Source organism: Vitis riparia, chromosome 4, assembly GCF_004353265.1.
Source record: "Vitis riparia cultivar Riparia Gloire de Montpellier isolate 1030 chromosome 4, EGFV_Vit.rip_1.0, whole genome shotgun sequence".
In the NCBI taxonomy this organism is placed as follows: Eukaryota; Viridiplantae; Streptophyta; class Magnoliopsida; order Vitales; family Vitaceae; genus Vitis; species Vitis riparia.
Genome location: NC_048434.1, coordinates 19294738 through 19307479, shown reverse-complemented (window position 1 = coordinate 19307479; position 12742 = coordinate 19294738). Strand labels below are relative to the sequence as shown.

Here is a 12742-nt window from a genome sequence, read left to right as displayed (position 1 = left end):
ACGGTCCACAATCACCCAAACTCCATTTTTCTTGCTTCTAGTTCTTGGCAACCCTATCACAAAGTCCATAGTGATATGATCCCACTTCCACTTAGGTATAGGTAAAGGTTGCAACAACCCCGCGGGCCTCTGGTGTTCAGCCTTCACTTGCTGACAAATCTGACAGTTGGCTATAAACTGAGCAATATCTCTATTCATCCCACGCCACCAAAACTGTCTCTTTAAGTCTTGATAGTACATCTTGGTATTCCCAGGGTGGATGGTATACTTTGCCCTGAGCATTTGCTAGAAGTTCATTTCTCAACTCCACATCTTTTGGCACACATAATCTCCCTTTAAACCTCATACTCCCATCTTCATACATAGACCAATTTTCATCTACCTCACCTACTAACAACTGAGCTTTAACCTTTTCTAAAAACTCATCATGAACTTGGGCCTCCACTATTCTTTGGATAACCATTGGTCTAGCCGATATGTTGTACAAGCATGGACCATGTCCTTCCCGACTAAGACATAGCTCAAAGTCCTCAATAACTGCATATATCTCAAACTCTCTCAACCCCAAGCTAGACAACTGGTCATAGCTCTTCCTACTCAAGGCATCTACTACCACATTCGCCTTCCCAGGATGGTAATGAAGGGCAAAATCATAATCTTCCAATGTCTCCATCCATCTCCTCTACCTAGAGTTCAGATCCTTTTGAGTGAAAATGTATTTCAAACTCTTATGATTAGAGTACACCTCAAACTTCTCTCCATACAAATAGTGTCTCCAAGTCTTTAGGGCAAACACCACTGCTGCAAGCTCCAAATCATGTGCTGGATAATTCCATTCATGCTGCTTTAATTGTCTTGAGGCATAAGCTACCACCTTGCCTTGCTGCATTAGCACACACCCTAGCCCCACTGTAGAAGCATCACAATAAATCGTAAACAACTCTCCACTAATAGGAGCAGTTAACACTAGAGCAGTGGTCAATTTTCGCTTCAATTCCTGGAAAGCATTCTCACACTCCTCATTCCATTCAAACTTCACCCATTTTCTAGTCAACCGAGTCATTGGTGCTGCAATCCTAGAAAAGTCTCCCACAAACCTCCTATAATATCCAACCAATCCCAAGAAACTTCTAATCTCAAATACATTAGTAGGCCTTTGCCACTCTTGTACAATTTCCACCTTGGAATGGTCTACTGCTATTCCTGCCTCAGAAACCACATGGCCTAAGAAATTCACTTCAGTAAGCCAAAACTCACTTTTGTCCAACTTCCCATACAACTGATGTCTTCTTAAAGTTTTAAGAGTGGTCACCAAATGCTGTTTATGCTCCTCCAAGCTCCTGGAGTAAATCAAAATGTCATCCACAAACACAATCACAAACTAATCCAAGTAAGCACGAAATACTCTGTTCATTAAATCCATGAAAGCAGCGGGGGCATTAGTTAACCCGAAAGGCATGACTAGAAATTCATAATGCCCATATCTCGTTCTAAAAGCGGTTTTAGGAACATCTTCTTCCCTAACTCTCAATTGATGATACCTAGTTCTCAAGTCAATCTTACTAAAATACTTTGCAGCCTTCAACTGATCAAACAAGTCATCTATTCTTGGAAGATGATACTTGTTCTTCACAGTAACTCTATTCAACTTCCTATAGTCAATACACAACCTTAGTGTGCCATCCTTCTTTTTCACAAACAACACTGGGGCTCCCCATGGCGACGTACTCGAATGAATAAAACCTTTACCCAACAATTCATCCAACTGAGTTTTCAATTCCTTCAACTCAAGAGGGGTCATCCTATAAGGGGATACTGAAATAGGATCAGTTCCTGGGCATACTTCAATAGAGAAATCAAATTCTCTATGAGGTGGTAAACCTGGCAACTCATCTGGGAATACATCCCGAAACTTTCTCACCACTGAAATTTCTGTAATGCCCTTCTGAGCTTTCTCCTTACCACTAAGGCAAGCTAGGAAATTTATTGATCCTTTCCTCAACACATACTGATAGCACAGATCAGACTGTCAAAAAGGGAGACTAACACACTTCCCCCCAACAAAACAAACCTCAAAACCATCTGGCAAGCAAAATATTATCTTGCGGTGATGATAATCAATAAGCGCTCTAAACACTGTCAACCAATCCATTCCTAAGATAACATCATACCCAGTCATATCTAAAATCCTCAAATCCACATTAAGCGCTTTATCCACCAAGGTAATAACGCACCCCTTGCATATTTTATCAATTTTAGAGTTCGTACCCATAGGGGATTCAATAAGTAACAAATTCTCTACCCTTTCCGATTTCAACCCCAATACATTAGCACAAGATGCAAAAATGAAAGAATGAGTTGCACCAATATCAAACAAAACACGCACCCAAGTACTATATACCAAAATCATACCTTCCACCAAGAAGGCGTCCTCCTCTGGCTCTGTTGGGGTCAAGGCAAAAACTCTCCCAACTGTCTTCCTTCCCCTACCTCTAGCATTCGACCCCTGAGAATAGCGAGTCTGACTCGTGGTAGCTGTCCTGGTTCCCTACGCTGCTTAGGGTAATTGTGGCATTTGGTAGTAAGGCAATTGAAACTGAGAGGGCTGGAAAGGCACTACTGACTGTTGCTAAGAACTTCCCTGAGACTGAGGTCGAGCCTGTTGTGCGCCTCACAATGGGCAAGCCCTCCATAAGCGGTCTCCTGCTTCACAACCATAACATACTCTATTAGCAGCCGCCCTCTGAGCAATCTGCCCACCTCCTGCATAGAACGAGGGACGCCTCTCAGACTGCTAAGTCCTCTGCCTCTGTTGCGGCCCCTGGGAACTTTCCTCCATTCTTTGTTTCCCTTTTCTATCTCCCTTTTGCTCTCTAATTTGGTTGGTTTCGTCAATGTCCTGCTCCACCAACAAAGCCCTTTTAACCAACTCAGAATAGTCTCTTATTGCCAATGGGACTAATCTATTCCTAATAGCAGGCCTCAACCCCTGCTGGAACCTTTTAGCCTTTTCTCCTTCCTCCCCGATCATCCCCAAAACGAATCTAGACAACTCTGGAAAGCGTGACTCATACTCCAGCACCGACATGGTTCCCTGGATGAGGTACTCAAACTCCATCCTTTTAGCGTGCTTAGCCACCTCTCCAAAATACTTGCCTAGAAAGATCCCCTCAAATTCATCCTAGGTCATAACCTCAGTGTCATACACTCTTCTCATCGATTCCCACCAGAAATCGGCTTTATCCACAAGCATGTATGCTGCCAGACTTACCCTCCTTTCCTCAGGTATGTCCAATCCCACCAAAATTCTTCTCATCCTCCTCAACCAATGCTCAGCTGCTTCTGCACTGGGCTTTCCATTAAAAGATGGAGGCTGCATCACCATGAATCTCTTCATCGCTTCCATTTGGCTCATTACTGGTCTCTCAGTGCGGTTCCTCCTATGTGAGTGGTCTGAATCCTCATGGCCCTGGGTACTTCCTGATCTCCTAGAGTCCTGACCTCTCATCGATTGAACAGTCTCTCTCAACTCCCTTCTTACTTCTCGGAGTAGTTCTTCTCTTAGTTCTTCTCTTACCGACTCCAACTCCTCATTTCTCTCAGATCCTCCTCTTCTGGTCCTTCTCGCCATTTCAAATTTAAAAATCCCTAATTCAACCGCATTACCAAGGTGAGCAAAATAAATTCACACGTACCCATTTAACAACTTCAACAACTATCAAAACTTTAACTTTCCTACAATCACAATACATAATTCAACATAATTAACATCATCATGTTCTTATTATCATCTACAAGAACCATCACAAGGCTTTTCAAACATCAAGAATCAACAATTAACTAATTTATTTAATAATAAACACATTAACTAACATATACAGAAAATCACAACATTACATAACATTACAATACACACAATACCCACAAACATTGACCCCAAGGTATTATTGCAACCTTGGCTCTGATACCACGCTATCACGACCCAAATTCCGGGCGACCCAAAATTTGACCCGTGACCCTAGGTCAAAGGTTTGACCCTAAGGGTTCCTCCTATTCAACATTGGTAGTCAACCAAAACACTCTGGATTTTTTTATTTTTTTTTTTCATACATCCCACTAGAATTCTCATAAACCATAATATCCCAAAACTACTCAAAACAATAAGATTAAATAAATATTCATTATAGTCCAAAATAAAAGTTCACAATTAACAACTTAATCAAAATAAAGCTTCATAACAAATCCATGAGTCATAATTACTAAAACAAATCCCAAAATCCAAAAAAAAAACACAATAACAGAAAATGCCACGCTCCACTATGTCGCTCCAGGAGCATCCTGAAGTCCTCCCTGCCCCACCTGTGGATCCTCAGGAGAGATATCTGCATCTAAAAAGGTGTAACAAGGAAGGGGTGAGCATTTCCACATTGCTCGGTAGGGCGCCTAACACCCAAGGGGTTAAGGGGATTACTAAGTTTCAAAGAATACGAAAAGAACATTTCAACACCACAAGAGCAATTCAACAATATCAATTAAACCACATAGTTTAATATATAATTTTATACACAATTTCACAATATTCAACAATTACATGAATGCACATGAACGTGTGACACACAGTCATACAATGCACTATTGTTCTCGGGCTTTCACTGAAGGATACGCGTCCGCACCCAAATACACTCCCCATTCGGAGTCTTCCTAGGGTAACTTTTGGGTCTTTCACCCTAGGGATCTCTCTTCCTTCTTAATTCGCCTCACACGGGCTTTCACTTTTCATCAATATTTCATTTTTTTTTTTTTCCATTTCATACACTTTTCACAATTTTCATAAATTTTTTTTTCATATAACCATGATGCAAATGAATGCCAAAATTCCAAGGTTTCTCAATAATTCAACAATTTCAACATTCCCCAATAATCCAATAAAATAATTTCACACATTAAAATTTCTCATAATATCCCAAATAAATATAAAAAAATTTGCATATCAAAAATCTTGAAATTTTGCCACACTTACAGAATTTTTCAACCATTATAATAATTTCTAATATTTGAAATTAACTAACTTTCTATCATAAAAATTCCAAAAATTTTCTAACTAATGCCCAAAAATTCACAAATCACTATTTTTGAAATTAAACCCTAATTTCGGAAATTTTCAACCCTTCTAATAATTTTTAATATCCAAAATTAACTAACTTTTCACCATAAAAATTTCGAAAATTTTCTAACTAATGCCCAAAATTTCACAAATCACTATATTTGAAATTTAATCCTAATTTTGGAATTTTTCAACCCATCTAATAATTTTTTCACAATTCAAAACAATTAATTATCAATCAAAATCAATTTCCCACAATTACAAAAATTCCAAACAAATTCCAAATAATCTAAAAAAAAATCCATACAACACCCATAATTCCTACTTAACTCATAGTGACAATATTTACAATTTTTTTTCAAAAAAAAAAACATATTAAATTAAGTTTTAAGGTTAGGGTCCCCTACCACAGATCTAAGAATTCAGCAGCTAAAAATATGATTGGTCACCGTAGGATTGTTCCTCTCGTTGAGTAGAACACCGCCTCCAAATCTGAGCCGAAACGGAGGTCGTTTGACCACCCAAACGGTCGGTCAAAGCTCCGACGAGGTGAGATTTTCTATAGTGCCGCCGCCCCCTTTCTCCCAGATCTACTACTGTTCCCTTCTTTTCCACTTAAGCCCATTTCTTTTCATTTTAATCCACTTACCAAACAACCCACTCAAGCCCATTTCGTTTCCTTTTAAACAGCCCACTCAAGCCCATTTCTTTTCCTTTTAATCAACTCACTCAAGCCCATTTCTTTTCTTTTTAATCAACCCACTCAAGCCCAACCCAAGTTCAAAATAAACCCAATAACTAACTCTCATTTTTCTTTTAAAACCCTATTTCATCCAAGCCCAAATTACTCCTTTTTCATTTCATTTTTTTTCTTTTCTCTTTAGTTTTATAAAACACACAATTTAATATTTTTCTCAATTTTTATTAATAAGGAATTTAATTTAATTAACTATTATTTTTTATTAATTCTAATTAATTTTAATTAATTAAATTTTCATTTTCGTTTTCGTTTTTTCTTTTCCGGAAATTCCTAATTATTAAAATCCTAAGAAATTTCCACCCTAAGGCTAACATGGCATAAAATTTTCAACTCGCCTAATTGACCAACACAATAAACCGAATTTCACCAATCCAAAACTAACACATGTTCTTCAGGCACTTTTCTTTTTGACTTTTCAACCATCATTCAAAATAAAAATGCTAACGTGGCATAAAATACCCGGTCATTACAATAAGGGAACCCGATTATACCATAGATCTGATCTATTTCTCCAAGCTGTGCATTATATGATGAAGACAGAAACTAATTATTATGAAGACAGACCATTCATAGATAGTGGGCAATGGACCCTACACTTGATTAATAACTATACGTACTTCATCTTGAATTCTGATCGTTCAGGTCTATGAACCATTGCAATGCCCACTTAAGAGGGTAAGGTGCTGTTGAATTCATGGGGTCATACGTATCCTTATTTGCTTCCATCATGCGGGCTAGCAGAAGGCGGCTTAGACTAGTGGCAATGGATCACTCAGAGTTAGGAATTTGCCATAATGGACCACGCCTAGAAGAGGAGGGGAGGGGGTTAGGAATTTGCCATAATGGACCACGCCTAGAAGAGGAGGGGAGGGGGGGGGGGGTGAATAGGTGTTATATAACAATTTAAAAACTCTTCCAACAAATATCACCTAACCTTAGACAATCTTAATGTCAATAAACTTTTCTTCCAACAACTTTTCAACAAAACATAACATCCACAAGCAAAAATGTATACATCAACACTCTCCCAATAATTTATCAATGCAGAACACATGCAAATACTTCAACACTCCTAAAAAATAAATCAAAATGTAGAGTGAGAGAATGAGACAATGAACACTGGATTTTAACGTGGAAAACCTCCAAAGAGATCAAAAACCACGGGCTTATCATCGATTGAAAAACTCCACTATGAAGAATAAAAACTGAACACAAGGTTTTACCTAGCTCAAGCCAACCAATCATTCCCAGACTACTTGACTAGTACCTTCATTTTCAGCTTCTCCCTTCTTCTTTCAGAGCACACTTAGAGTCCGCACCAAGCTCAATCCTAGTCTCTTCTTGAATCCACACAAGAAGAAAATGGGTATGTACCCAAACTCAAATAGAATGAGAGATTAAGATGTGAATGAAAGAATGAATCAACCCATTTATTGCTCAAGAAAATCCATTAAAAACTAGTTTGAAAAACATTAAGAGAAGTGGATTTTCTTTGCAATCAAAAACCTCAAATTAGGAAAACAAAAATGAGAAAATGAAGAACACTAGGAGTGTGGTTGCTCTCCCCACGTTTTCTGTAGTCACTCTCACCAGAAAATGAGAGAAGATTGGTTTTTAAAGTGTAAAAAGAAACCCTTAATCTAATGACTGAGATTTGATAAAAAAAAAAACATTAGTTGGATCGATCCACCCCTGCACCTGGATCGATCCAGAAACAGGGGAATGAAAGTCTTGCACTAAAAACCATTTTTCTCAACTTTCTAACACATTTAAAGATTAAAAACCGGGTTGATTCACATCCAATCACTACACACTCGGCTACATACATCGGCCTCTTAGCAAAGTCTTAGCCTTCAAAGTCAAATAGTCCGAATAAGAATAGGAAAGCCGAGTTAGGGGACACTTAGGAATTTTGTCCAGAATTGCCAACCTAACTAAACACTCACAGCAATGAATCAGTCATGGTTTTGTTACAATAATAGCGTATATCATCCACTCTTATTTAATAAAAATCAAATATGGGCTTGAATCCTCCTATTTCAAAATAATATTTGACTAATGCTTGATATGGGTTTTCAATAATTGAGATCTGATAGGTATGAGCTAATATCCAATAGAAAATTTGGTCTTCCGGGCATTATTTAGCTGAGAACGCCATGAACCGCCGACAATGTATTATTATAGCAGCCAGGGGCTGGCTAGAGTCCACATCACCTTGGGCCAGTCAACATTTTATAGCTACTCAAACTCCATTCAATTTCTCGTGATTTTATGGTTCCATTTTAAGATTGACCCACCTCGGTCTTATGAGCCCCATTATACCATTTAAAACTTAAACACTATCAAATTGTTTTGAAGTGCAAAGAATACATTATTATCCTTAACGTCTTAACGTTTCTTATCGATTTGCAATATGATGGATAAACATAATATTTATATAAAATGGAATTTGCTCTGGCCCAATTCAGACAACCCGGAGATGGGTGCATGGGCAAAGTTTCAGGACAATTGGGGAAAAAAAAAATAGAGGGTACATTAATGTTGTCCAATTGTAATTATTGATTAGACAATAAACCAAACCTTTGTTATTTTTTATTTATCTAGATCAAGATAATTTTTCCCTAATTAAGGGTTCATGATGTCGTTATTGTTTGGCTGAGTTTATATAGCTCATAAAAAGTTTCTTAAGCCCATGTATTGAGCTAATTTTATTTGGATATTTTCTAAGCCTAAATATAAATAACATTTAGGCTTTGAGATGGTGGTCAAAAGTAGAAAAAAATAATAATAAAATAAGATTGTTTTTTTGACATTGTTCTAGAGATCAAGGAGTCAAGATGCATGTTATTTCATCAATCTTTTGAGGAGGCCCCTATGGTATAATTTCTCTTACTATTATGTACCTCTTGCGGTGATGGATTCTCACCTCAATCAGTAATATATACATGCATTACACGTCATTCAACATTATAATACAGAGGATAAACTAAGACGAAAGGAAAAGTGTTGTCCTTAAACACGTACGTATGGTTCAATCTTGTCTTACAATATTCATGAAAATATTGAAAATGTATGGGGTATTTCCACCGCCACCCTTAGGGAGGTTTCTATAAATAGGACAGCAGAGAATATGTTATTGCCAACACGTGAAGCCATGGTATTTCTCAAAATTCTTCCCATGAATGGCGGAAATGGCAAAAGCAGCTATGCCAATAATTCACTCCTTCAGGTCTCCCTCTCACATATTGCTCTGAATGCTCCTTTTTTTTCCTTGCTGTGTCATATGTATCTAATTCGTTTGATAATCCTCATGTCTCAGAAAAAAATGATATTGGAGGTGAGGCCATTTCTTGAGGATTCCATCAAAGATGCTTTCAGCTCAGGTATTCCCAGTTGTGTTAAACTAGCAGACTTGGGTTGCTCTTCAGGACCCAACGCTCTTTCAGCCATTTCCGAAATTATACACACCATCCATGGGATGTCAAAAAGAATGAATTGCAAGTCGCCCGAGTTCCAAGTGTTTCTGAATGATCTTCCGGGAAATGACTTCAACAATATTTTCAGTTTGCTGCCGGATTTCAATGAGAAGCTGACAAAAGAGGAGGACGACACGCTGGGGCATTGTTTCATAACGGGAGTGCCAGGTTCTTTCTACAGTAGGATTTTTCCGAGCAGGAGCCTAGATTTTGTTCACTCTTCTTGTAGCGTTCACTGGCTGTCTCAGGTACAATTGCTTGTTTAGATTTATTTGCGTCCATATATATTCTCAAGGGGCCAGTTGAAAGAGGAATCCAACCACTTGAATGATTAAGCTATGCACTTCAAATTAATTCCACAGTCCATTTCCCTCTGTACTACTCATGAAGATCCTTATTTTCAATCAAGTCAAAGGAGCATGATTAGTCAGTCCATCATGATTCATGCTATTTATGAATCACATCCCTTGAAAGGAGCAATATTGCCAAAAGATTAAGTCCAAATTACAAATTATAAAAGCTTTTGAAAACAATTCAATAAAATAAAGTAGTACACAAAATTTTTATAAAAATAAATTACTCAGAATTTTTAACTTGAAAGGAGCTACACAAGCCTTTTTCTTAAGCTTATTCCCTTCGACATTCAAAAACACTTCTTTTATGTCATGAATGTATGAATTGTCTAGCCAATTTCAATAAATGTCAGGCTCCAGCTGGGCTAGAAAAGAACAAGGGACATATATACATTGCCAATGGAAGCCCTCCCACCGTCATTCAAGCATACACAAACCAATTTCAGAGGGATTTCTCATTATTTTTAGGCTTGCGCTCCGAGGAAATAAAACCTGCAGGGCGTATGGTTATTACGATAATAGGCAGGAGTATGGAAGATCCCTCTGGCGGAGAATGTTGTGACATTTGGGAGCTGCTAGCCGAATCTCTCACCGACATGTTGGCGGAGGTTAGCTTACTCTCTTCTGCTGAGTATACTAAAATTTATTGTATTGTTTCGAGAGGTTTTGATGGCCTTTTTAATTTTTATGTAGGGGCTGATTGAAGAGGCTGATTTGAATTCGTTCAATATTCCTATATATAATCCCTCTGAGGGTGAAGTCAGGGCTGTGGTTCAAGAAGAAGGGTCCTTCAATCTTGATAAGATTGAAAGTTTTGAAGCCAGTTGGGACCCCTTTGATGACAGCGACAAGTATAGAGGAGCAGAAAACGTGGCAAATTATGTAAGGAGTATTACAGAGCCCACCTTGAAGAGTCATTTTGGAGGCGCTGTAATTGGAAATTTATTTGGAAGGTATGCGGATCATCTGGCCAAGCATCTTTTGATGGAGAAGGGAAAATACTTTTTCATGGTCATTTCCCTGACAAAGAAATAATTGGTAATGGGAGTAGTTGCACTTAGTTTAATACTGTTATACATCCAGTATGTACGGTAAAGAATAAAATTGAATTCACGAGAATAATGTAACTGTGATTCAAATTCATGTAGCAAAGGCTTATGATTTGGCTTTATTAATTGCAAGTGTCTCCTAAGATGATACATTAGTTAGCCTCTGAAATTAAACCATCAGCCCAAGACTTCTCGCCAGAAAATCCAACATATGCATATATATGAAATGGAATTATCCAAAATTAAAGAGAGTGAGATACTTGAGAGAAACAAAAAAGAAAAAAAAAAAAGAAAAAAACACCACATTGGAAACAATTCACCTTGAAGAATAATTGAGAATAGTCCAAATGTTTTAGACTATATTGGGTTCTCGAAGAACTTGAAGGAAAATGTAAGGAAAAGAAAATAAAAGAGAAAGTAGAATAATAGAAAAAGTAAAGAAAAATAAAAATTGAATTTAAATTTAATAAATTATTTTTATATGTTTTTTAAAACTTATTTAACTTATTTTTGTCTATTATATAAAAATTAAATAATTTAAAAATATATCAATTTCTAATTAATTTTAATTATATATGATTTTTTTTCATATTTTTTATAATGAAATCAAATATAAGAAAACCGTTTTTTTTTTCTTTCTTCGACACTTTTCGGGAACAAATGTAACCTTAATGATTGCTTGTTAGCATACTTCAATTATATGTTTACATCATGTGTCTTGTAATGCACACTTGGAATCAATAGTAACCCAATCTCAATCAAACCTTGATACTAATTACAGAAAATTGGGTTTTATGCAACACAACATAACGGAGTCTAGAGATGTTTGTGTGAAATAAGCAATGTGAATTGAAATGCCAGTTCAGTAAAAAACAATTCAATATTTTGTCATTTTGGTATATTAATGTAATATATCGCAATGTTAATGTTTTTTCATTGTAACTATATTGCATTTGTATTGTACTTGTACTTTGTAACTGAAATAATAGTTCTTTTACACAATTTTCAAATTACTAGGCATTCAACTTATCGTACCAAAATAATACTTATACAAAAAGGTAATAAATTCATAATAAAAGACAAAGTGGCCCCGTACAAAGGGGATTTCAGTTTTCAATGAAAATCCAAATATGTTCAAAATACATAAACAAAGTGGTCTCAAACAAACATGAAACAAGTGAGAAATTTTTTTCTTCTACCATGTCAAAAAAATCTTAACAACAAAATTGAAGTGTAAATCTTTTCAATGGAAATCAATAATAATCATATCAAACAACCCACCAGAAAAATAAATTAAAAATAAAAACACATCTTCAATATGACCAAAATAATATAAAAGAATTCAAAATAATAAATTTAAATAACATTTTACGCAAAAAAAAAAATGTAATTTCTTTCTCAAAACCTCTTTCAATATTTCAGATTTAATATCTTAGATCTACATTGTTAATATTATTAATTTTTTGTTCCTTCAATCCGATTTTTTTATTTTTTTTATTTTTATTTTTTGCATAAGCTGACATATTTTTGTTTTTTTAGCATTTAAAAAAAACTTACCTTTAATAGATTTCTTGCTAGATTCACACCAAAAAAACAAGCTTTGTAAAAACGGTTTCAAATCATGACCTAAACTGCTAAACCTTTTTCCCCTTTCCATTTTTTCTTCTACAACACGGACAAGCTGCAGGTAGGTTAAAGAAGACTTTTTTTTTTTTTGCTGTTACTTTTTACTTATTAAGGGTAGTCTTAGCATTTAAACAAAATAAGGCATTTGGAAGAATTATCATAATTTCACCCTACCCTTCAGAAGAATTATCAAATTTACCCACCCTTCTCGATCATATTTTTCTCGAGCCTACCCTTAAGGGTAATTCTCCCTTAAAAAAAGGTGGGTCCATTTGAAGACGGGTCTGAGAATATACTAACACCTCAAGAAACGTGCAAGAAAGGTGGGATTGGGACCTACGATTTTCCAAAAACATAAAATAATATAGAACCCA

General features: G+C 36.3%; 1 protein-coding gene across 1 annotated transcript; it reads left to right on the top strand.

The window, feature by feature from the left end:
• Positions 1-8991: 8991 nt before the first annotated feature.
• On the top strand, positions 8992-10901 carry LOC117913186 (benzoate carboxyl methyltransferase-like). Its single transcript, XM_034828146.1, has 4 exons — positions 8992-9093; positions 9184-9588; positions 10047-10301; positions 10387-10901. The coding sequence occupies exons 1-4, from the start codon at positions 8995-8997 to the stop codon at positions 10726-10728; spliced, it is 1101 nt and encodes a 366-aa protein (XP_034684037.1). The 5' UTR covers positions 8992-8994; the 3' UTR covers positions 10729-10901.
• The last annotated feature ends 1841 nt before the right edge of the window (positions 10902-12742 follow it).